Source organism: Rhipicephalus microplus, chromosome 4, assembly GCF_043290135.1.
Source record: "Rhipicephalus microplus isolate Deutch F79 chromosome 4, USDA_Rmic, whole genome shotgun sequence".
Lineage (NCBI taxonomy): Eukaryota > Metazoa > Arthropoda > Arachnida > Ixodida > Ixodidae > Rhipicephalus > Rhipicephalus microplus.
Window position 1 is genome coordinate 76,589,294 of NC_134703.1, and position 26,419 is coordinate 76,615,712.

The 26,419-nt window shown below is 43.4% G+C and overlaps 1 protein-coding gene and 1 long non-coding RNA gene across 4 annotated transcripts; both read right to left on the bottom strand.

Annotated features, from left to right (window-relative positions):
* Nucleotides 1-1,387: 1,387 nt before the first annotated feature.
* LOC142814312 (uncharacterized) lies at nucleotides 1,388-1,710 on the bottom strand. Its single transcript, XR_012894922.1, has 2 exons — nucleotides 1,581-1,710; nucleotides 1,388-1,546 (listed from the first exon to the last, which is right to left on the bottom strand). It is a non-coding gene; the product is annotated as an uncharacterized LOC142814312 (long non-coding RNA).
* Nucleotides 1,711-5,312: 3,602 nt separating this feature from the next.
* DPCoAC (dephosphocoenzyme A carrier) lies at nucleotides 5,313-26,119 on the bottom strand. 3 transcript variants are annotated; one of them, XM_037423196.2, is made up of 7 exons: nucleotides 25,981-26,119; nucleotides 24,936-25,076; nucleotides 23,242-23,350; nucleotides 20,213-20,402; nucleotides 13,162-13,278; nucleotides 10,688-10,839; nucleotides 5,313-5,967 (listed from the first exon to the last, which is right to left on the bottom strand). In XM_037423196.2, the coding sequence occupies exons 2-7, from the start codon at nucleotides 25,038-25,040 to the stop codon at nucleotides 5,642-5,644; spliced, it is 999 nt and encodes a 332-aa protein (XP_037279093.1). In that variant the 5' UTR covers nucleotides 25,041-25,076; nucleotides 25,981-26,119; the 3' UTR covers nucleotides 5,313-5,641. The 3 variants fall into 3 exon arrangements, with proteins under 3 accessions (XP_037279093.1, XP_075749086.1, XP_075749087.1); XM_075892971.1 differs by lacking the exon at nucleotides 25,981-26,119 and adding an exon at nucleotides 25,830-25,951; XM_075892972.1 differs by lacking the exon at nucleotides 25,981-26,119 and adding an exon at nucleotides 23,993-24,053 and having other exon boundaries at nucleotides 24,936-25,073.
* Between the last annotated feature and the right edge of the window lie 300 nt (nucleotides 26,120-26,419).

Genomic DNA, 26,419 nt, shown 5'->3' on the forward strand with positions numbered 1-26,419 from the left:
AGGTAGCGCTAAACAACAAATTGAACACACCGGAAGAAATGAGCTGCTTGCAACCATGGATTCATACCAATTGGCCCAGCTATCTACACTCTTGCTACGCAGACACTTGACAAAAGTCTAGCCACTCCCTACAACAACGTACATTCCCGACAATCATACTGTACATATAGACCACCTATCAAACTGGCCTATGGCAGGACGGATTTGCCAGCACCACAAATCGTTCGACTTGTGTGAATCAAGGCACTGTCATTGCCATCTCTTAAACCAAGCAATACATCCAAAGCAGTAGCCTTTTATCTTAATCTCGTGGTTTAGCTTTAAATGTATGTAAAAGAGGCCTACTTATAATGCCACTCCGTTTCCTGTGGAATTTTCATACGCACTGCAGGTGTGAAGGCAGCAATTAATGTTGTTTGTCAATCAACTGCATTCAGGCATACTTCCAACCCTTGCAAAACTTAATATTCACGAAGTCTCACTAGAACAAAAGATGCCATGTTAATGTATCCTAGCAGAATGGAAGGTAGGCTTTATTTTATCACGTTTGCTTCTGTTAGCTCCAAATAACAATCGATTGATGTTAAAGGGGTCGTGACATAGTTACCCAACAATTGACGGTTTTCGTCGAAGAACGAAGCTAGAGGGTCAAATATGCTTGTACACATGTGAAAACTGGACTGTAAAAGATTATTTCAGTCTAAAATAAGCCGTAGAAGTCATCGGCTGCAAACTCTGCCTACCGCCGGCGATTGCCATTTTGTTATGGCGTGCGTGAGGTCACAAACCGAAGAAGCAGTGCCTTTGTCTGCTACCAAGCAGCAGCTTCAGCATGCAGTTAGTGTTGTGAGTGTTGCTTGCCACGTGGTCCTCGCGTGTGAGTGGATTGAGAATGTTACGGTGCGTTACCAGTACCATCGCCATATGCAGCAACGATGTCGCGCACACTGCGTATTTAGACTTCAACTCCATCACCACCAGCTCAAGCGACGAAGAAATCGTCGAAGACTGTGTGAGCCTAAATGCCAACGACCTCGCCATTATGGCAGACGTTGCAGATGGCTTTCCGCAATGATAGGTAGCTTTAAATCAAGCGTGTTAGGTTGAAAAGTGAGCTTTGGATATACAGGTCCGTCAACGTTGCATTCGCGAGCAAGTGTTACTTAGTGCCGTGGAATTGGCAAAGCGTGCAGAGTTTAGTTGGCTAGCATACGTGCATGCATGACTTTCGGTCCTGAACATAAAAAATAAGTGGTCATAGAAATGCTGTACGTTAGGATAATTCTTTTTCCGTCGGTTGTTGCGTGCGGCATATGTAAACATTAGCCGAAGCGAACGGCATGTCAGTGTGGTGCTAGGGTTATTCACGATATACATTTTGGCCGAATCTTTGCTTGAACTCTGTTGATTGCATGGGGTTCTGGTAAAAAAGAAAAATAGCAAGTGTGACACTCAATCATGCCACTGTCTGCAAGGAGTTTCATTAAATATTTATCTGTAATGGCAAACGGCATATGCATTGCACATTCACAGGACACTTTCTGACCTCTGAAATTGCTTGCTGCAAGTACCAGCGCTACGTGGGTGATGCAGTGGCATTGTTTCAACCCCTGGAAGTCAATTTGTTCCAGTGGCAAGTTGAACAACACAGAAAAAGTTAGATTGCAAGCGCAGCTGACCATGAAACACGATCGTCCTCCGGGATGTAGATTGTGCAGCAGCTCGTCCAACAAGCGGTTTGAGACGTCACGACTAGCAAGCGCACCAGTATTGCCCGACTCTTAAGCCACTCACTTCTTTATGAAAATATTCACTTATAAATGAATGGCTCAACCAAATTCGCTCAAATTTTGCCAGCTTGTCTGTGAACGTACAAGAATCAACCCACACAACACAAATTATATAAGGCTGAAAATTGGGTGTCATGACCCCTTTAAAGCGGTCTCAGCTGGACTGTATTTAATCCTAGATGCAGCACTCACATTACAGACTTATCACAAAGACTATCACGCAAAGCATATACTATGAAATAGAACTTCTACAACCCCTGTACAATCTCATCAAAAGGCGGTGGTAGTGGTTACAAGAAGAAGGCGCCTAATTTTTGCAGCACTGTAGGAAGCACGGCGCAACGCCTTCAATAGACTTCGGAACGAATATCTAATGATGTGGTTATTGCGAACAACTCACAAGTGATGCCCCCTCGTTCCCAATACTATGTACCCACACAAAACTTGCTTTCTTCCAGTATAGAAAGAAAATATTAATCTCACTCGGAAGTTGGCTCACACAGCAAATGTCACAGAGCAAGAATATTAGAGGAGGAGAAACTCCCAGGCTGCAGCAACGCAGTTCGTGGAGGAATGCGGTTTTCACCGTAGCTCGATAGATGACCCTTTCAGCGTGTTGCCATCTTTTCCATGCGCTTCTGGGGAGGCGACACACAAAAATTGTAATAGCACCTCGTACATTGTAAAAATTTTGAAATTTCTGTCCATAACACCAATCGGTAGATGCAACATATTTTGGCTGCAGTTACTGACATACCGCTAGAATTATAGGCCGTACAGCGCGTAAAATGAGCTGCTAAATGGTCTTCAAGCAGAAGACGTCTGCCGCATGCACACGCTCTTCGCTTGCATGTTATGGGCTTGCATGTGTAGGTGGCCTTGGGATGGAAAGTTCCCAACAAGCAGCCATGAATCACTTCGCGATCTTGGCTTCCTCGCGTTGCGCCGGCGGCACCGACCCCTTGGTGTCTGCGCGCAGTTTTCATGCTGTGACGAAGGGGAGAGCTTCGAACATTTTGACGGGTGGTTCTTTGAGATGCGGCGGAAGTGTGTTGTGCCGAACTGCGACAGCGGGTAGGCATCATGCAAGGACAAGGTAATTCCTCTCAACGTTTTTAGAGGCCCAGTGAAGTTGGAGGCGTCGGCTCATGCCATACAGAGGAAAGACAGAGGGACGATGTCTTGTCACACCGTTTGCGAAAAGCACTCCTCGGACAGAGACATAGACAGGCGACTCTATTGGGGTGAGCTTAGTGGCTAAATTCTTCTGGACAAAGCGAAACGGCCAGTCTTATTACCAGACGCTGTGCCTTCAATCTATGCCAGCATTTCTGGGAAACGAGCTCTTTAACGCTGTTTCACTATAATTTAACCGGCAAGGACACACAGAAGCACATCCACTTGGACATTAGACGTGAAGCGCGACACCCGAGTGACCTTGAATGAGAGCGCGATGAGAACAGCATGCACATTTTTTGTCCTTCGTTAGCAGACTCCCACGACAGAGGGCGTGTCAGTGCTGTGCCCGATTTCGTGACTTTTCTAGGATGCCCAAGCAAGCACAGTTTTACCTTCTCAATAATTCTTCCTCCGCTCTAAAGGTGCACAATTACTGCATATGATGATCGAAAATACCTACTTAAATGTGTTAAAAGTGCCCTTTGCACTCACAAATTTACGTATGCATAAACACAGGTTCATAGCTGTATATGTGCCCCAGAACACAACTGGAGTGCTCAGATGTTTTCTTTTATTCATATAAAGGGATGTTTGGTTCACCTCATTTGTATGCTCATATAAACTTATCATGGATTAATAAAAGTGGAAGTACACAGGCATTTCCAATAAGCCATTCCTATACAGCAAAGCTGCACACATTTGACCACCTAGAATTGCTCAAGCTTTTAGAACCACTCCAGTTTTCAGTATATATTGACTTCATGTCCGTTCTGTGCAGTGATAAAAAGAAACACCACATTGCATTGATGCTAACCTGAGCATGCATCGTCGTAATCTTTCTTCTAGAGTAGGAGAGGAGGAATATCAGCCTGAGTAGATATGTTGCATTATAAAACAAGCAAATATGGGACATTTTTGACACAGAAAACCCCCTCCCTTCCTTGAATTTAAATTTGTTTGAATAGTGCAGTGATCTCAACCACCGTTTGACGGAGCATCGTGGAAGAAGTCTCACAATGGCAGGAAGTGCATGCTTGCAAAGAGTTTTCACTCGTACAAAGTGGAATGAAAGCAAGGGCACCGCGATGTCTAACAAGAGTAACAACTATGCAGTTGCAACAACATGAGCGAATTCGAGCCCCTGGGACAATGCATCGTGGTAATGGATCATCCATTCCACTGTGTTGAAATGGTCTGCTCAATGTAGCCAAGTACTACAACCTAGACATAGTGTCACCAATTGGCATTACAAGGGTTGATAGATATGTGGGGTTTAACGTCCCAAAACCACCATATGATTATGAGAGACGCCGTAGTGGAGGGCTCCGGAAATTTCGACCACCTGGGGTTCTTTAACGTGCACCCAAATCTGAGAACACGGGCCTACAACATTTCCGCCTCCATCGGAAATGCAGCCGCCGCAGCCGGGATTCGAACCCGCGCCCTGCGGGTCAGCAGCCGAGTACCTTAGCCACTAGACCACCGCGGCGGGGCGCATTACAAGGGTCACATCTGTCATTATCACTTACTCCAATATTGTTCCCTTTTATTATGATCACAGCATCACTGATTAGTCGTCTAAGGCGTTTTCTTGCACGACATTCACGATTACGTGATGCTGGTCAAGACGTTACATCCACGCGAATATGCTAGAATCAGCGATTAATGCAACATCCCAAGAAAAAAAGTTGTCACAGATGCAGTCGCCGGTGTTTTCTGCATGCCGTTACAGGATGTATGGTCTACTAATAACAACTGCATCAATATCAGGTCTACTAATAACAACTGCATCAATATCAGACATTCCACTAGCAATCGCACACAAGGAGTTTGCCCAGGCAGCTAAACAGCGAGACTGACTGCCAAGGCACAATGCCATCTGTACGTGAAGTTACGCTTACCCGCACGTTTAGGTTCCCAAACGCTCGCGTCATTCGCGTGGACTACATTCAAACAAGCTCTTATTTTTACAAAGTTGGTCACTGGAGCAATTCCAGCTGCCTGCTTACCACAATTATGCATCACCGCTGCACAACTCTAAATGTCTGCACCTGATCCAGTATATTTTTTTTACTCTCACAAGTAATGGTGCCAGGAAGCTAGCAATCGCCACACAAGTTCTTATGCCAATGGCTCACTGTAGGTCTCTCTATGCTGTCTCATAAAATCATACTAAACTAAAATATATCAGACATAAGAAGCAGTTGAACAAGCAGTATTCATTATGTCCTCGCAACAAAAGAAAACTTGAAAGACTAGAGGAAAGTCGCTGCCCTTCTTTCAAGGCTATCACGATTTCACCTACGCAACTGTAAGTTTCCAAAAAAAAGATTTTCGGCAGCATTTCAACCGGAATATATATATATATTTACGCATCTTTCAACAGTACCCCATAAAACAACATTGACACGGCTAACGCCGACAACAGCACAAGCGTGCCCCAACCGTAACTCTGCGAAAAGCTTTTTGTTCCACTTCAGCTGTAGCCTGGAACAAGCATTGGAGTAATGCACAAGCCACACGGGTGCTTCTCGCACTGCGAAGCATTGCGCTACGGCTCGCAACCGATGTTACAACAATGGCTAGAGCCAGTACGCACTGCCGCCACGATCGCTACATAGTCCGGCAATGACGTAGCTAGATTCCTCGAATAAACTGGCTCGGATACTTGGCTAACGGGTCCAGAACCGCGAGGCCAGTGCTTTTTGCATCGCGTGTGAGCTGATGTCGAACGTCATGAAGCTGATGCCAACGGCGATGGGTCCTTTGATCCAGTTCATGCTCAGTCCTTTGTAGAGGCCGCCAATGAGGCCTTCGCTCCTGTAGACCATGGTGAGGGTTCCCAACACACTAGTGTAGTTCTGTCCAGTGAGGGGTGCTGTCTGCATCCGCCTCCTCACAATGTCCAGCGGATAGGAACTCGACTGGCCGAACAGGCCACCCACGGCACCAAACACCAAGCGCTCGACCGGGTGCAATTCTGTGGACCCCGTCTGCTCTATTGAGAGAAAGAGAGCATTAAGTTAACACAGTGAACTCTTTTCAAGATTAAATTTCTTATGTCGAATACTTGGATATACCAAATAATATGGGAATGTATGGTTGGTTTTTACATAGAATCATACCGAAAAAATCTGCCTAAAGGGGCACCGACACCGACATTTCCAGATCTATTTCTTTTAGGGAAAGGGAAGAAGGCATCAAATTAGAGGCCAAGCCCTCAAGAGCAAAGAAAATGTATCTGCAAATGCAAGTATGCCATGAAAATCATATTACACTCTTAATTACTAGTTTCGGTTCTCACCGTACCCTTTATGTCATGCCAATGTTTGAGCTTCTGAACACATTCTTGTGCAAGATATTTCTATGTACCAGTGGCATAGCGATCAAAACTATGAAGATGATTGATTTGTGGGGTTTAACATCCCAAAACCACCATTTGATTATGAGAGACGCCGTAGTGGAGGGCTCCGGAAATTTTGACCACTTGGGGTTCTTTAACGTGCACCCAAATCTGAGTACACGGGCCTACAACATTTCCGCCTCCATCGGAAATGCAGCCGCCGCAGCCGGGAATCGAACCCGCGACCTGCGGGTCAGCAGCCGAGTACCTTAGCCACTAGACCACCGCGGCGGGGCTCAAAACTACGAAGAGGACGACAGCAGATAGACTGGCGCAAGCTCTTCGTATTGGCAGCTCAGCTCAACTAACCAGTTGTAAATACATATATTCCCTCAAGTCTGCGCCTGCTGGGTCTGTCGCCCTCATGACATATCTGGTGGAGCTGCGCGATCCCCGTCCTCGTCGCGGAACTATGCAGCGGGCACTCACTCGCGGATTTCAATATGGCCTCTCAGGACAACTACTTCTCTGGTCGTTACGCCTCCACCGGCCGCAACAACTTTTGTGATGCTTCCCATCGTGAAAGATCCTGGCATATTCTCAGGCCGTGAGGGTTCGGATGTTGACAAATGGCTACGCCTCTATGAACGCATCAGCGCTGCTTACAGGTGGGACCCAACACTTATGCTCGCAAACATCATTTATCTCGACAAAAACAGCCATGTCTGGTTTGAAAACCACGAGCATGACATTACAAGCTGGGACAGCTTCAACAAAAAGATCCGTAAGCTTTTTGGGAACACCTTTGGTCGTCCTCAAGCTGCGAAGAATAAGTTGTTCACTCGCGCACTAACTTCCAGGGAGTCATACATTAGTTACATGCAGACTATCCTTGCACTATGCCGCAAAGCTCACGAAAACATGTCCGAGCCTGACAAAGTTGCGCATATTCTAAAGGGTATCGCCTACGATGCATTTAATTTGTTGGTATTCAATTATATTCATCTGTTAATGCCGTATTTCAAGAATGCCGCCGGCTCGAACATGCTAAAAGCAAATGCATCTCCCGTCAATTCCAGCAGGTTCCGAATACAGTAGCGACGTCATCGTGCCTCGACCCATAGTGTCCATCCGACACCTGTGACAACTTAACTCTACTCATTAGGCGTAAACATGAAGCAGCCGCCCCTTCTACAGTGCCACCAACGTCACCTCACTCCACTCCAATTCCATTGCCCTTCTTCAAGCCGTTGCATGACAGGATATTGCTGGCATGGGTCTATGATCTATTTTATTGCCTTCTCGTACCGACTGCCAGCACCAATTCACGTCTGCACATCCATTACCGCCTGGCTCTCCATCAACGTTCCGCAATCCTTCGGCATGGCGGACACCTGATGACAAACCCATATGCTCCTCAGTGTCCTACTTCATTCAGATTAGGAAAAAACAGAAAAAGGATCCACTCCTGCTTGACATCATCAGCCACACGGCGTCTTTCATAACAGACGCCTCTGTCCGTCACTTGGTGTTTCAAGAGGGCGTCCTGTACCACTGCGATTGCCAGCCCAACAGACCTGACCTTCTTATTGTCGTGCCCAAGAATTTACGATGCAGCGTCCTCGATGAAATTCATGATGCACCCATACAGGACACCTTGGCGTATCGCACACCCACGAGCGCATACGGCATCGTTTCTACTGGCCTGGCCCAGCTTGTTCGGTAAGCCGATGTGACGCCACGTGCGAGTTATGTCAACATCGCAAAACACCATCGTTGGTACACCCTGGCCATCTCCAACCGAATGGCATACCCATGCAACCATTTTACCACGTTGGGTTAGCCCTGCTTGGTCCTTTTCTTGAATCAACTGAAGGCAACAAGTGGATAGCCGTGGCTAGTAATTATGCTACATGCTACGCTATTACTCGAGCTCTGCCAACGAGTTGAGCGAACGACGTTGTCAACTTTCTGTTATGTGACGTTATATTGATTCACGGTGCATCAAAATGGCTGCTCACAGACCATGGTTGTACATTTCTTTCTCAAGTCATCACCGACATCCTGGTTCCTGTTACACGCATTCAAAGTGACCATAGCTTACCACCTGCAAATTAACGGTCTCACGAAATGCTTTAATTGTACTCTAACCAATATGCTTGCAATGTACATATCACCAGACCATCGAGACTGGGATCTTGCCCTACCCTACGCAACATTTGCGTACAACTCGTCCCAACATAAGACAGCAGACTTTTTACTTTTCTACCTATTGTATGAAAGACAGCAGACTTTACCCTTGGACACCAATATTTCAAGCACCTCGTTCACCAGCGAGTATGCTCGTGATGCTATTGCAGAAGCCGACCATGCCCGTCAGCTCGCCCTTGCTCGTATGATGGCATCACAGAGCAAGCAACAATGTCGTTGCAATGCTTCGCATTGCGACGCGCATTTAGCTCCAGGCACCCTTGCGTTACTCTCGTCTCCTCGTTGTCGGGTGGGCCTATCTGTAAATTTTTTGTGTCGTTACACGAGACCTTACCATGAATTGCGGCAGGTAACACCTGTGACTTATAAGATTGGCCCTATCTCTCCGTCGTCATCAGTTCAGTCAAGTGTTGTTGTTCATGTGTCATGGCTGAAGATCTACAACTCTGCTTCTGAAGATGACTTATAAAGCTCCGGGACGGTGCTTCCGCTAGCGGGGGTCATGTTACGTACCAGGGGCATAGCAATCAACACAAAAAAAGAGGACAACAGCAGATAGACTAGCGCGAGGTCTTCATTTGGCAGCTTAGCTCAACTAACCAGTTGCAAATACATATATTCCCTCAACTCTGTGCCTTCTGGGTCTGTCTGCTTTGTAACAATATCCTGACACTTCCACAGCCGCTCTGCTTCGTGGATCCATCGATGATGCACAAGCGGTCATTTTGAATGTTTTGGTAACTGACGTCATTTGGACTGGGCATACTAGTGTATGAAGTCACCAGGATTTGTACCACAGCCCGACGTCACAATAATGCCACTGTCAGTAGATGTGCCACGAAAAAGTTCACTTTAATGTAAAATAAAATATCTTAGCGGTTATTGGGTATTACACTTGCTCAGAGCTACCTCTGTATACAGGAGATAAATCTGGCAGAGGGAACTCAGCTTTGAAAATTGGCATCAGTATACTAAAGCGAAACAAGTTAATTTGCACTGAGAACTATATTTACATTCATTAGCATAAGGTTATTATTACAGGAGAAAAAGAATATTATTTTTTTTTATAATCAGAATCAGAATTTCGTAATAAAAATTGTGGACAATAACGGGCATTTAGTATACCGAATTGATTAACATTGATTGATATGTGGGGTTTAGCCTTCCAAAACCACCATATGATTATAAGAGACACTGTAGTGGAGGGCTCCGGAAATTTTGACCACCTAGGGTTCTTTAACGTGCCCTCAAATCTGAGCACACGGGCCTACAGCATTTCCGCCTCCATCAGAAATGCAGCAGCCACAGCCAGGATTCGCTCCCGCAACCTGCGGGTCAGCAGCCGAGTACCTTAGCCACTAGACCACTGCAGCGGGGTGTTTAGTATACGGAAAGAGGTCCCATGGTGAAGAAACTGTATTGGGACCTCCTGTACAAAAGCAATGTGTTAGTTAACACTTAATAGCAACAGTAGTGATAAGTATCAGTCATAATAAATAATATAGCAGAAAAACGAACAAATGAATGCATTAAATAGTATAAAATTAACATATCAAATTAAAGTGAAAGGTACAAGGAAAAAAAGCGATACAACACTTTAATAATTTTTATCTAAGAACCAAGAACACAAAAAAAGCACACATAAAATGAAACAAACAGTAAATCTTATGGTTAGTCTGCAATGAGAAAATATATTTCTAGTTGTTTTTTTTTAAATTGATGAAATGAGCTTAAAGTTTTTTTCTTAAGTGGAAAAGTGTTCCATAGTGAGATGGAAGTGAATTTTACAGCTTGTTTACAAAAATTAATATGAATACTGGGTAAAAGAAAATTGTTTAATGTGAATCAAGTATTACTATAAATGCTCATATTTTCAATTGTGCGAACTGATAGCTGCCATATCATGAGACTTCTGTCACATGAAATGACAGAAATCTGATGTAACAAACATGGTGTGGAGTCAACATTCTGAACAAGCATGCACCCGATTTTGTGTACAGTATAGCACAAATTAAATGTCACATGAAATGACAGAAATCTGATGTAACAAACATGGTGTGGAGTCAACATTCTGAACAAGCATGCACCCGATTTTGTGTACAGTATAGCACAAATTAATGTAATATGCTACAAGAATCAACGGCGAAAATAAATTTATCCTTACCAGCTCTTAGCCTCTTGAGAGTCTCATACGTAAAAAAACTAGCACCAGCATAGGGAATGACGCCAAGCATCGTAGGTGCAAACCCTCTGTACAAGTTCCTCGGGCCTTCCAACCTCCAGATTTCCCGAAACACTTCAATAATGTTTCGGTACCTATTGGCATGAAAAGAATAGAACAAAGAAAGCTATGAATCAAGGAGTACCCCCAGTCAGTAAAGCAGTTCTCAACAGTGCACCACAAACACCAAAGTGTAGACACCAAATAGTGCAAATGTAAAACAATGTTTGACAACATCAACAACTCACACGACAGAAGCAGGTTCCTTGACAACGAAATCGAAACCTCGAGATGTTTGTGCTGTTTGAATGTCCCGTTTGATGACTGACTGATTAATAGCGCTCCGCGGCCTTTCCCGCCTGGTATTTTGCCGAACTATTGTCGCGCCCACCGGCGGCGTGAGTTGGTGCGCCTAAACCACAAAGAAATCCGCAACAAACGTCACTGAATAATAAACTTTGTTTTATTTGATTAACAATGCTTGACTGCATCAGCTGCTACTGTACGATTTTCGCATGTGAAAAATTTTAAAGAACATGGGTATGTGAAGATCTACTTTACATTTTTCACACTCTCGCCAGCTCTCCAACTTTTTGCCCTGTGCCTTACAAACTTCATGGATTCTGCTTGACTGTTTGCCAGGATGTAGCGAGGAAAATGAGCCCATTAGGCGGCTTGTAGGCGCATTGATATCGCCGCAATGCCACCCACATTTCTTCCGCAAGGCCATGCTTTGAAAAAGCTGGGATAGTGCACCATTCGCCATTAAACATAAAAAAAACACAAACAGCTAAAAAAGACAGACAACTATCTCAGTCTAGCGGATATTATACAAAACAAAAGGCAGATGCAAAATACTGTGCAGCCATCTATGAAACAATGTCAAAAATAAACATTTTTCAGGCGGCCGGCGATTCGCCGGTCAAAGCGCTTTTGGCCTTGCAAACACGGCCGGCAGAACGCTGGACACAGAAGCCAATGGCTTATGATGTTTCAATTTGGTCTTAAAGTAAACGTGAGTACTCATCCAAGTTGGCAGCACCTTGCAACATCGCCACTAGTGTGACACAAACGAAGGCCCCATTCGACGTTCCACAAGGATAGCCAGTACTGTCGACATCGCAGAAGGTTTGCAAAGCATAGGCAACACCGCAACTGGCACCTTATGAGGGTTATTATCCATCGCCCCTCTCACTCTGTTGTGGTGCTGTTGTCTAGGTGGTTTTGGCTGCTTACACCAAGAACGCTTTTCTCCGTTTTTAAAGGGACATTTTCCTAGCAGGATTACTTCCTACCGAAGCACTCGCATCGTTTCATTTTATACGGCGGGTGGGTCCCCCTGATTTGAAAACTGTGCTATCGACATCACCAAAGCTTGAGCGCATTTCAAAGTGACGCCAAATTGGTCACTATTAGCAATGCTAGCATTAATCATGCAATACATTAGAGCATGTATGATCTATGTCCTGCATTACCACACACAAGGCCAAAAATCACAGCATAAGAATTGTCGCAAGCATTATTTTCACTGTCAGAGGTCCCTTAACATAGCGGAACTTGAGCCCAGTTTACTGCAGCAAGGTAGAAACAACCAGTGCTTACAACACCATGTTAATGTGACACTCAGGTGAAACACTATACGTACAGACACCCACATTATTTTTCAAAAACTAAATTGTCGGTAACACTGCCATCACAGATTCATTGTTAGAAGGGAAAAAATTACAGCCGCACCAACTGAATAGAGTATCCTGCAAACTAATGTGTCGCTGGTGCCCCTGCAATATAATTTATTTTCACATGAAGAATTTAGTACGCTCTTAAATGCATCTAGCAGACCCAATCAAGATATACGACATCACGGAGAGTTGGTGGGGGAACAAGTGCAAAGATGCCACCCTTTCTTTTTTGCTCTCTTCCATTTTCAGGATTACCAAGTGTCTTCTCGTGGAAAAAGTGAAGTTTTTGGTGTGGCAGATGCACAATTGACAAACACATGTGAAATAGTTTCTCTCCTTATACATCATCTTGAGTCCATCACCATGTGACATGAAGTAACGTTTAGTGGCATTCAGGCAATTACAGTGAAAAGAAACGATCTAACCATAACAGCAAGTTTTAGCATACATTTATAGTGAAAATACATATGACAGTATTGGAAGCTGCTTAAATGTAAATAAGTTTTATGTGTTTGTCTAGTTATATTAAACTGGGTAGTTTATTAATACTATATGAGCTGTTCAAAAGCTCTTTGCATTGATTTAAGGTATTAGAGCTTGGTAACATACACCCAAGCTTTCTCAAGCTTTGAATGTCTCGACTGACGCAGCTTCACTATTATGCATGCAAACTTATGCTATTCTAATTATCAAATGAGAAGCCTGTCGGCTTCACTATAATTATAGCGCTATGCTCACCTATCTGGCATAGAAACTGCCATCCTTGCGCGTGCTACATCCAAGGGGTACGTCAGCGTAGACGCCGTGCAACCAGCCAAGGATCCAGCGAGGAAGGTCCTGAAGTAGTGCTTCTTCCTGCAAAGCGCCATGTTGATGTTACTAAAATCACACAATTCAAAAGATTTGATAAACAGTACGGTACACATCAGTCGTGACAGCAGCGTGTGCATGCTACAGGAATTTCTGCGCTGCATGCATCAGCAGCAAAGTTGCACACTAAATGCTGATGAACACAGACATTTGCCTAAATGATGAGAATTAATCTTTCAGGACAAATGTGAAGTTGCGGACTAAATGTTCCTTTGGCAGACCGAAAAATGCAACACTGCTTAAAGTGGCCCTGCAACACTTTTCGAGCGTGGTCAGAAAACGCCGATGGGTAGTCGAGGCTCCAAAGAATACGCGAGCAAAATATAACGCAGCATGCAGCCTGAAATTCGCAATAAACTCTTGAAGTCAGCTGAAAATTGCTTTCTCCTCTCTTGAAAAATGACGCTACAAGATCCAGAATCATTTGTCACAGCCATTGTATCGACCATTGGCTGAATCAAGCACGACACACTCTGTCTTTACAGGGACCGCTGCAGGAGGTTGCGATTTCTTGACGCATGCGCTTGCGATCATACTGAAAAGTCACGTATTTGAAAAAGGAAAACAAAAGTGGTCAAGGTCTTGACACGTGTGTGACGTATTTTCCTTCTTTATGCCATCCCTTCATGCTTAGCTTCCAGCGCTTTTGTCGGGATGAGAGAAGAAAGAATGCAGTTGCAGCGCGAGACAAATATTTGTAACTTAGCATGGTGCTGGACAGATTCTAAATATTTTTGTGGTGGTGTATTCGTGAGGCAATAAGCTCCTTTCGTGAATACATTCCATGGCTACTTGATAAAGTGATGCAGGGCCCCTTTAAAGCGTTGAACGATGCAAGAGAAAAGTGATGTAGGTAACACTTTATAAGAGCCGCGATTTGATGCTTATTGGCAAGATTGTGTGTGTAGCAGGCAGCCAACAGCAAATATCAAGCAAAGTTTTTGCAACCAATTATAGTTGAGCCAGCATGTATCGCACTCGCTAAAAAAATGAGAATTAGTTTAACATATATATTTACATAAACTTCTCCAAAAATTTACCGTATTTTTGGTGCAGAAGTTGCCTTCACAATATTGCTGGACGATAATGCAAGTAAGGTGGCTTGCGGCAATATGCAGAGATTTTTTTTAATATTTTTTTTTTCCACAGCTCATAATTGAGGATGCAGGTTATATGCAGGCACAGAATATAAGCAAGAAAATATGCTATATATGTAAATAGCAACTCAACATCTTAAAATACAGCAGTGCGTGCTCGTCTGGACCCGAAAATCATTGGCCCTAACCTTGGTATTGTTTTCAATGTCATACTCAGATGTGCTTCTTGAAATGCTATACGCAGAGGTTATGCCAGACTTTTCTCTACCTTTGACTGTGTCGATTATCACTAGCTTTGCAAATAACCGCCAGTTTCTTCCATTTCATGGTAGCCGCTGCAATAACAAAGCTAACTTAAGGTGCCCTCAACAGAACAGCCGCGACAAGGAATTGTAGGAGAAAGCAAGCTACGGCAAGCGATAGTTTCTACTCCCTTGGCATGGTGCTCTTCTAACCACACCGCTCCCTCCCCAAATGCATGCGATAGAAAACCAACTTTGCGCGAATTACACTGCCCGATGTTCGATATAGTATCATCATGTGTTCTACTATTTCTGTTAGATTTCAGTCATAAATTTTCAGATACACTAACATTAAAACATTGTCATGTCAAGAAATAGCTCAAGACAGAATAATTCGATAAACTCGGGCTCAATATTGTCGAACTTAGTGTGAAAAGTTCAGCACAAATCAAGTCGCACCAGAAAGAATAGAAAAGACAAGCACTGGCACTGATCAACCACTACTTTATTCTCCTCAACAACGTATACCTGTATTATAAATTCGATCTAGAACCACAAACCTTGCCCCGCAGCAGTGGTCTAGTGGCTAAGGTACTCGGTTACTGAACCGCAGGTCATGGGATCAAATCCCGGCTGCGGCGGCTTCATTTCCATTAGAGGCGGAAATGTTGTAGGCCCGTGTGCTCAGATTTGGGCGCACAATAAAGAACCCCAGGTGGTCGAAATTTCCGGAGCCCTCCACTACGGCGTCTCATAATCATATGGTGGTTTTGGGGCGTTAAACCCCACATATCAACCAATCAATCAACCACAAATCTTGGAAGCGCACGCATAACAAGATGTATTGCATTCGTAAAAACACACAGTAGACTCCCTTTAAGAATAACTTGAAGGGACCACGATTATTTGTTCGTTTTATCAGATGTGCCTTCAAAAACCAAATGCTAGCCATGCTAACTGCACCCAAATATGTTGCTTGAGAACACTGAATGAAGTACACTCAGACCTCGCTATAACTAAGTTTCATATTATACGAAAGTAACTTCATCATATCCAAAAATTTGTTAAAACGGCATTTCTTAACACTATATCTATTGCAAGAACATTTTTGTTCACTTCGTTATGACCGATATTTCATTAAATCTGGGCTCATTATATCAATGTGCGAGTGTATGCTTACAATGGGGAGGAAAAGAAAGGGAAAAGCATTTATTTGGCTCAGCTTGATAAAAACTATTCTTTCAATTAGAGTATTTGCACTAATCTAATGAGTACTCAATTTTGCAAGCTCATAATACACCTGCATATGAATAAATTGCTACCACAATTTAACACTGTAGCACGACCATATTTTGACGATAAGAGATAAAACGGAAGAGACAAGCACAATTTTTTTTCAAAGAATGGAAAATCTATTTTCTTATGGCTGTTCACCTACCGAGAAGCAGTTTTACTAGCTTTGCTATAACGTTTGGATACGCCTCCATTGCATACCATTCCCTTGACAAAGCTTATGTACGCCAAGTTGCTTATGAAATTTCGCAAGCTTTCCTTAGAGGTCTGGATATTTTCTAATTTTCAGCCCATAGTAGCTTTTCCTGAACTACATGCAGCTGAAGATCTCCGTTTACGCTACTCACGATAACAAGCTTCAGGCACACAGAAGAGACACGATGCAGCTATATTTATTGTGCTAGATGACTTTCCTTTGTCGTGCACTTTCATTATGAAAATGGCACATCCCAATTTGCTGCATTTCACTGGAAACAGATACGATATGCACACTCCTTGTATGCAAAACAATGCAAACTGACCACAACATGAGCTCAGGCACCATGGTGTAACAGCGATGACAATGCTTACGACTCCACTAATCGGAGTGCTAGCGCTGTATTTGTGGTTTCGGTTTGATGCGATTATAATGCGCGGACAATCTTCGTTCCTGTTTTTGCTTTCATTTGGCTTTTTTTCACCCCCCTTCCCTTGCATTATCCCTGCTATCCAAGCTCTTGTGTTCTGTTCTCCATTGTGCTCCTGTTGGGGAACTGAAGAACACTAAAAGAATGCGAAAGGATGAACACTTTTTGTTGCTTTCTAAGCTGATAAAGTCTGCCCTTTCTCCACCTACAGGCTAAAAGTGAGGGAAGTACTTGCTTTATGCGCTGACCTTTCTTTTCCACTTATTTCGCTTCCTCCCTCCACATCAGAATTTTATTTCGATTTGCTTTGATTTTTTGCACCAGGATGGTGTGTGTGTGGTGTTTCTTTTTTTTTTTCATTTTGCTTTCCCTTGTTTGCTTGAATGCATCCACCCCCACCCCAAGACTTCGCAGCGCAGAATCATCGATTGATTGATATGTATGGTTTAACGTCCCAAAACCACAATATAATTATGAGAGACGCCATGGTGGAGGGCTCCGGAGATTTCGACCACCTGGGGTTCTTTAATGTGCACCCAAATTTGAGCACACGGGCCAACAGCAATTCCGCCTCCACTGAAAATGTAGCTGCCACAGCCGGGATTCGATCCCGTAACCTGCGGGTCATAGCGCAGAATCCCCGTCGTTGCTGGTCGCTGCAAGATTTCGTTTTAATAGAAGAGGCCTGTTACGCGATTCGATTAAGCAGATGTTTTTTTTTCATTGAGTCTATTAAAAATTAAACATTCCTATCCTGTTCGTTTTAAGCAAGAATTCATTTTAAAGGAGCAGTGACACCAAATTTCAAACTCGAGAAGGGGCGTTCATTCGATTCCTTGGTATACATGAATTGTTTCAGCAAAGTATGAATCGCGTCTGTCAAGTAGAAATTATTCTATTTCGAGCACAAAGAGAGTCCAAGGCTCATCGGTGCATTGCCAGCCATGAGACATAGACAGTATTTTGACGTGTTCAGCACGCTCGTAAGCCACGCCTCAGGAAACGAGTTAAGATGAGCGACCAGCAATGACGACGACAACTTTAGTGTTGTCATTGCGGTGTCTGCATGTGGCACCGTCTGGCGGCAACGCCTGTCTGCCAAGCAATGGCTTCACTTGCTTTGTTTTCCTTGGTTCGTGCAGCGTGTTCATGTGGATCCCGCTTTTCCCTTGTATCGCTTCGGGTGATTTGTGGCGAAGTCGTGAGCATGACTGATTATTTGAAGTTACTGTCATCGCAAAACAAGAACACGCACGCAGCGCTCACATGTCTTACCAGCCAGCGTGGCCCAAGCATGCGTCTCCAGCAGCCTCGTAACTGCTCGGTCCAGCGTCTATTTCAGAATCACTGCTTGGAAGAGGATCGAACCAAAAATGATTCGCCGAGCCACGAATCGCCTCGATTTCATATCCCTCAGTGCTTTCGTTCTTGTTTGTGGACGCTTATGATAGCGGCGACGGTAATGGGGTTCGCAAAGACATGCGTATGCATTTGCGCGCCGAGCAGACGAAATGTCAACAGAAACTCGTGTCACCATTTCGTGTGGCCCGAGATCAGATGGGGCAGGACCGCGGGTGGTGACCGCTTGGCAGCGCTGAAAATTGGCACACTTTGCACCCGTTTTGATCTCTGTTTGACACTGGTCATACTAATCGATATTACAAATATCAATTCGACCCTCTGTTGCATTGTTAGTACCGAATCGTCACAAGGGCATATAAAACTACGCATTGACGCAAAAAACAAAAGTTGCGTCAAGTTGATGTCACTGCTCCTTTAACAGAGTTCGTCTTAATGGGAGTTTCTGATTTTTTACAAAGATGTGCACACCTGAATTCATATTCTGAGGGGTACAAAGATATAAACGTGTAACTGATACAATTGGCTCCATTTTTCTTGATATGAGAGGTAAGCTGCACATGTTCGTAGTCACTTCTGCCCAGGATCAACGTCTAAAGACATCGCAGAGCACAGCTGCAGCAGGAGTTAAGATGAGGAACAATATGTGCTCCTTTGAGAATATGACGTTTTATTATTTTTTTTGCACATGTTCCCCAAGTCGCTCATTTAGTTTGCCCGATGTAGGCCCTGTCACAAAAAAGAGGCATGGCACATACAATAAAGGTGCTATAAGGGATATAGCAGACACTGTGCTTGATTTGGCACCCATGATTGCTAACCACGCATACGTAGAAGCACAGCTTAGCAAGCTCAATGGGCACAGGAAATACCAAAGGCACATTTTCTTTTTCTTTTTAATCAGGGCTTTGGCAACAGCTTTGAGCAGCCACATAGGGTAACTTGCAGCTAAAAGGGGACCTACCCGATTGTCAACGTTACCCTCAATTTTACGCTCACATGTCCTTATGAGAGCTAATTCCATACATGAAGACACCATTCCTCTTTTGACAACTTTTGAATGGGCTGACTGAAATGGCACAAGCACTTTTTATGGGCGGGGACTCAATGCCTAACACGCATGACAGCCTAAGGTCCAGGATTCGCAAAACATTATTTTAGGGAGCAGCCCATAGGTGAAAACAAGCTGTCGTCCGTGTTGCTTAAAATCATTTAAAATGCTATTCTGCTTATTCGTGTAGACAGAGGTAACAGTTAAAAACACAATAAAATCATCAATGCATCTAAAAATTCTTAGAAAGCTTTTAAAAGCTCTTGAATACCTGTCAACAAAAGCAAAAAAATACCGACAAGCGCTAGAGCAACACAAGACCCTTTGCCAATACCGTCACACTGTACATATGGCTGGTTATGAAAAACAATAAAAGTAACCTGAAAATAATATTTTAAAAACTGAGAAAATTTGCCACAGCCAGCCTGCATGATTTTTAAACGGACTTGTACCGTTTTCTTGAATGCATTCCTGCACAGAAGACAACAGTTCGTGTGATGCTGCCTCATTGTTCAATCAGTCAACCATATTGCACAAATATTTTAGAGGTAGTGATACATACAAAAGAAGGTGCCATGGTCACATTCTAAGGTGGGATCTCCAGTACATCATAAACAGAAAAAGGTATGTTGACAGCAATAGTAAAAAATAAATGCAATTACACAGTAGTATACAGCGATATAAAAATGTTTATAGAAAACATGCATAATGAGTTGCAGTACACTGAATTTGCATTGCAGTAATACATTTCCATGGTCTGTTAAAATCTAACAACAAAAATCAGCTCCAGCTAAAGAGAATTTGCAAATAATTCTATCATGCAATAGCCACTGCTTATGATGTCAAGCACGTGTTGCACATTTTAAGTAGGCGACTTTCTCGCACAAGCATGTTTGTGTTGCTAGATTTTGGTTCAGAACTCGAATTTTATGGCAAACTTTGGCAAAAGACAAGACTTCACTGCTCAGTCAAATGTAACATTTCAACTAAGGACGGCAAACTCTTAATTGATAATACGCATAGTATCTGCATTAGCCGCAAGATTACTTGTGGTTAGAAAGGAAACAATTAAGCTCGACTCCCTCACACAGATAATGACAGGTGCACTGCAGTTCTGCGGGTGGAGCTGGTATTTATTCTTAGGTTGTAATCATCTTCAGACACATGCTACGAATATAGCAGAGTACCAATGGTATAGAACTGCAAACCGCAGTAGTGAAATCATTCGTAGCAAAGCTTTTGACCGCTCACCTCCTTTCATTTGTGTCAACCTTGAGGATGATCTTCCAGTGCTCGTGAGCAGCGTACTGGCAGGCAGCGAAGGGTACAACTCTCGCCATGGTGGCCGTGTTGCCTCGCCACCAACTGAGCAGGCCATGCTCCTTGTACGATTTGACCAGGAACTGAATCGCCTTGGTGAACGAGAACTGCTCATTGTGTACTGCGATTGGGTGCCATGTTCGGAGAAGAAGAGAAAGAAGCGCAATGTGAAGATATTAGCTCATACACAGCCCTCACAAATTTAAGAACATACAAACTTCTTGGTACTTAAGGTCACAGACATGCATGTGCACCAGGGGGAAAGATTGAATTCAGTCCCGTAGCTTTTATTAATCTGCAAGCAGTGTATGGAAGCAGCTATGATCACGAAACACACTGAAAATGTTGACTGTGTGTACAGCGCTATTGGGTACCAGTTTACAGTACAGTAAAACTTTGTTAATTTTAATTCGGTTATTTTGAAATCCCACTTAATTCGAAGGATTTCAACGGTGCCGTATTTTGCATTGTAAGTTTGAGCAGACAATTAGAAGCGGCAGCCGGTACCAGACTGGTTAATTCGAAAACTTTGGGTGCAATGTGCCAGTTTCAGATCCTGATCTCGCCGCTAATCTGCCGAAACGACCGCCCTAATAGCCTTAACGAGCTATTAAAAAAAACACAAAAGAAGGACAAGCGCTTGTCCTTCTCTCGTGCTTTTTTTTTTTCATGCCGTAAGCTCGTTAAGAATGAACCAACTTTCCCAACAAGTCACTCTGCTCCTTTAAAGCCACAAGGCAATGCAACGTAGAGATACTAATGAGTCATAGCTGAAGCACTCCAGCCTTGCAACTTCCAGTGCAAAAAAAAAAAAAAGAAAGAAAGAAACCGGTCTTGTGGTCAACCAAAACATGTCTGCGGAAAACTGGACGTGCTTCACTGCAAAACAGCGGTGACACGCGGGCAGCAAATTGCATGTTTTTAGCAACGTCAGTGGGTCATGGTTCACTCTTTTTTTCTGGGATCGTAAAGAAATTAATAAAGGACAGCCTGGCAGAATTCGCGATGTATGTAAACCTTCGATTGCTGGTCGATCCAGCTATTCACGTTTTTGCACTGCTGGCTGAGTTCATGCCAGCAACACCTACTTCAAAAACTAAGTTCGCAAGTTTCAAATATTATTTTTCATACTGGCCATTATTAAATTCCTAATTATACCAGAAAGAATGTGCGAATAGTCGCATCATGAGGTGCGCACGCAGCAAAGTGCAGGCGACACGCTGCCCGCGTGTAGCTACTGTGTTGCAGTGAAGATGTCTCGTTAACTGCAGGTGCACATTTCAATTGATTACGACAGCGTTTTTCTTTTTTTCTTTTTTTTTCAGTGGCAGCAGCAAGGCACACGGTTCCCCCGTGTTTGTGGCAAAATTAATACTAGGTATTGCTAAAAATGTAAACCTTGGAGCCGCGAGCTAGCCGGCACAGCAAACAACGAGCACTGATTACTTTGAACAGTTCTAAGCTCCTTGCCTTCCAATGTTTGAATGTTTCGTTCATTGGAAAACCCACTTAATTCAAAGATTTCTCACGGCCCCAGTGACTTCGAATTAACGAGGTTTTACTGTACTTGGCTACAGTTTTCATGTACGGTGTACAACTACAGAATAGAGTAGGGAAACTGAAATCCGTTTCCCACTGGAAATAAATTATACAGTTCGATTGAGTATGCTTGTTGCTTTTAATTTAGAAAAAAAGAGAGAACAAATTAAGAGGAAGGCAGGGAGGTCAACTAGAATTGTAGCATCCGGTTTGCTATGCTTAATCTGGCAAAAGGGGATCAAGAGTGCCAATAGGAATGGGAGTGAGGTGGGGGGGGGGGGGGGGGGCAGACTACTGTGCCGCCTTAATAATATACTCTGCCTGTGCCTATGCTTATGACCTTTTTCTCTTTCCCTCGCTCCTCCTCTTTCCTGCATTTAATATGGTGATGTGTACAAACATTTACAATTTACGCCACCAGTGAACACGCGGCACCTGAATAAGCGAAAAATTTTAGCGCTTATGAAGGGCACTTTCTGTGAAATATTGTTCCATTAGAAATGACAGAATGGTGTGCCAATTACCACACAGCAAATGCAACTCATTATCACTTCATTATAGCAATGATTTTTTTCTTAGGTGTACATAGGCTTAAATACTATAGGTGCTAAGTGCACACATAGATTTCCAAGACTATGTGCAATACCGAGTACAATATGTCGAAAGAAGGTTTACGTTGCCTCACCACGCAATGAGCAATACCTATCATGAGCAAAGAATTTACAGAAACTAGACACATTGGCACAGTGAATGAATAGGACAACCAACGTCAGTCTCGGAAAGTGCTGCAAGGCATCGCAAAAAAGAAAGCCCATAAAAGAACACACAAATTATAAGAAAAGATAGTAATCAAAGTGCACATAACAAAAGCCCTTTTTTTCCTTGCTAAAATGTGCGGAAAGGGGAAAAGAAGCTTTGTATGGGGGCACACAGCAGTTCATCTTTAAAATCCTTTGTCTAGGCTATGACATGCGTGAGTTAAAACATACAGCGTATATACACAGTGAGAAGCACACAAAAATGTAGTCATTTGTCAATGCACGTGCATTCAAGGACAACTGCAATGGCAAAAATGAGCTTCAGAATAAAGAAAAATAGTAAAAAAATAAGAAAATATTGAAATCGAAACATCCAAGCTACCTAAAATATAAAAGACACAGAAAGGTTAGCAAAAGTAAATCACCTCTCCCCTAGATATGATCTTTTGTCAGGCTATGCAATTTAATGTGCTAAAGTAAAATGTTTCAGATCAAGTAACAACTAATTTAGAATTCTACAGGGCTCCATGCCTTAGCACATGCACCAACAAAAAAATGGAGACAAATTATTTCAAGAGTCTCTTTCACAGTCAGGTGTATCCGTTTAACAACAGCAACAGCAGTAGTAGTATAGTAGGTTGCCATAAAAAGTGTGCGTCTTACTTTGGAAGTTAATCTTTGTACGATCAAGAGGAGCTATAGTTGTCTTTGCAAGGGAGCCGGCTAGTGCCCCTGCAATGAATGATGTGATAACCTTATCTCGATTCGTTATCTGCAAGCAAGAAGGATAAAAAATAGGATCGTAAGCATTTCGCAACATTCAGAAAAAAATGGTGGTGACACAACATGCATGCCAAACAGTAGTCAAAGAACTAGAACAAAAAAGGAGAAAAAGGGTGGAAAGCTTTTTCCAACATTCAACAAAGAACACTCAAAGTCATACTGCAAAAGCTTCAAAAGCTTGACAATCAGCAAGCACTACACATGAATGAGTCAAACTTTGGAGGACAATTCACACAGACCAAACACGTATAAGGGTGGAATTTCAGTAGAGCAGTTGAGTGGAGGTATTGATTTCCCCATGCACAATGCTAATAGACTATGAGGTGTAAAACAGTTGGGATGAGGTCAGTCTACAATGAAAACTTCTGTTTCATTTTCTCTTGTGACAGAAACAACCGATAAGATTAGTTATCTGCATTGGTAATAAAGACAGAGCCTTTTTAATTCTGATGAGTAATGATTACTATGCTGCACGCATCTAAAAGGTCACTTTCACTGAATTTTTGTGAGCATTCTAGTCACATTCAGTGCATTGTGCTTGTAAAGCCAGTGGAAAGAGGTAGTGAGAGGTAAGAAATGTGTCCAGAAGTAGAAGACAGCAAGCAGTGGTGGCAAAATTATCTGCCTTTACCGAAACTTCTCCCTCAGCCATTGAACCAAAAGATCAGCCTAGGCAAGTGTTGTCTCCAAACCTAGCCAGTAGAATGAGAGAAACATAAAACGAGTGAATAAGATTCCAGGCCAGTAACTTTATCAACGTTGTTACAAGTGTTCCTTTTGTCTCCTTCAGCATGCGGTAAAGTTTGTTCAGCGTAATGTTAGTTCAGTATGATGATATTTCAGCAGTATGCATGTGCATCCATAAATATGTACGACCCTTAACCACTGTCTTTTTACGACAGCAACCAAGCAGAATGAATTATTTCTGCCTCAAAGAGCAAGAATCAAATTCGCCTTACTCTGAATGTGAAATTACGCAGCAGATCAATAAGGGGGTTTACTGTGCGAGTTAACAACAACCACCAACAGCACTGCGTGCATCCATGCCGCAGTGTGTTGCTTTATTTCATTTGTGCAACATGTGCAGCTGCAACACAACTGTCTAGAACTTTCAATGACTACATTATGATGCAGTGAAGTCCATGTTTGTGTACTGTCCATGACCTGTGGTAACAGTAAAGATGCTCATACAATCACAGTATTCAGTTGAATGCCCCGAGCATAGAGGTAGGTATCTGTATCACTATTCCTTTTTAGCTTGGCAGCCTCGCGTATCCTTGTATGCTGCAGACAGAAGGGCACATGGCTGTAGCAACCAAAAAAATTGGCATCATATCAACAAAGTCAACACAGCCACCCAGTCTAGCAGCAATGTTTACAATTGGAGCCAACTGGCTTCGCTGCCACGAGCGAAATCTCGGTCATGGCTGTTTCGCAGCAACTCTGCTACCATTGAGACCAACGAGCTTTTTTCTTGTAGGATGCATAGATGGAAAATGACATTAAACTGCTGTAGCTTGACTCTTAAAGGAAGACGAGTACACAGCCGCGTGAAATACAGCTTTACTCCTTACCTCGTACTGTGGTTCATCATCCCAGTGGCTGAATGCGTCAGGTGCCGGTTCGGTATTTTCCTCACTCTCAGCGGGGTCTGGTGTCGGCAATAATTTTAATTTCATGCCAAAATTTCATTCAGGCCCGTTCACTTTCTAAGCCTGAAATAACCGATGAGCAGTGTTACCTCTCTTGCACTGTACGATTCAATGCGTAAACTAAATACTTCCCGTTATATAGTAATCCGAGGGAGCACCCATGTACGAGAAAGCAATGAAGCTGAGGGATGGGCCACATGTATGAACTATGGACACACAATACATGTTCATAGTTCCATTAATCCTTAGGGCAGGTGCATATCTACATCTATCCCTTTTATAACACTGCACATAGTCCGAAATTTTGCCACACTTATGACAATTCTTTGCATATATTTTCAAGAAAATAATGGTACAGGGCGATAAACATGCCGGTACTTGCATAGCATTAGTATTAAATCTTTTGAGTTTAGCCTAGTCTAGGGGTGCATTATCACGAGGTCAGAGTACAGGTTTCTTTCACTCGAGAGCACATTACATACCCTGCATGTGCACGCAACATGAACACCTAATGGAAGCATGGCGCCTGCGATATGTTTCTTTTTTTTCCTGTCTATTATGGCTCATGTTATGCCGCTTACAGAATGCACGTACGCTCCTTCACTGACATGCGCAAGTATCCGAGACTCGTAGGCAAATTCAGTTGCTTCAAACGCGAGCACAAATTAAAATGAATAAAAAAAGCCCGAAATCTCACCGAAGGTATGCTAAGCACTCACGAGGAAATGATATTTTACGACGGCAGAAAACCTTTTTGTCATACTAAACCCAATTTTATCTTTCACATCACCGTACAACTGCTGATGCCAAGAATACCTCGGGAGCATCCAAAGGTGAAGCACACAGGCCCGGGGCACACCGGCGGCTTCATAAATCACTGCTTCCGACACTTTTATCTTGCAGATTAGCGCACGGCACGACCCCCCCTCAACAAACACAGGTAAAGGCGACTAGAGGCACTACTCACATCGGTACAGGTGAGCAAGGTCGCGAAAACAGCAACAGCCCTCCGGAGCAACTCAGCCGGGCAACGGCAAAGGTCCCCTCACACTCGTGGATAGCCAGCATCCGCTACACGTGCTCTACGTTGAGCGGGTGCACTCGCGTACTGAGGTATTTTAACTCGCATTAAAAAGAGGAACCTAGCTGTACAAACGCCGACCGGAACTGGCATGTGAGAGCTGTCCTTTTGGGATTACCGGAACGACGTACAACTTACGTCATTGAACCACACCCGCGTCGCCTTGTGGCGGTTTATTTAAACGTAGGTATGTTCGCCATTCGTAGTGGAAAAACTTTATTGTCCGGCAAATTAGTGGCCCAGGCTCAGGTCTTCCATGTCGGGACGTCAAGGCCTTGCCTCACCGCTACTTCACTTCACCATTGAAGCTGCGTAGTAATTAAGG

What these genes read in the sequence shown, in the direction of transcription:
- DPCoAC (XM_037423196.2), bottom strand. Translation starts at nt 25,040, where the DNA reads ATGAAATTAAAATTATTGCCGACACCAGACCCCGCTGAGAGTGAGGAA. An exon ending in TACAAAGATTAACTTCCAAA is followed by an intron (nt 20,403 to 23,241) that starts GTAAGACGCACA and finishes ACCCAATCGCAG; the next exon opens with TACACAATGAGCAGTTCTCG. An exon ending in TCTCAAGAGGCTAAGAGCTG is followed by an intron (nt 5,968 to 10,687) that starts GTAAGGATAAAT and finishes TTCTCTCAATAG; the next exon opens with AGCAGACGGGGTCCACAGAA.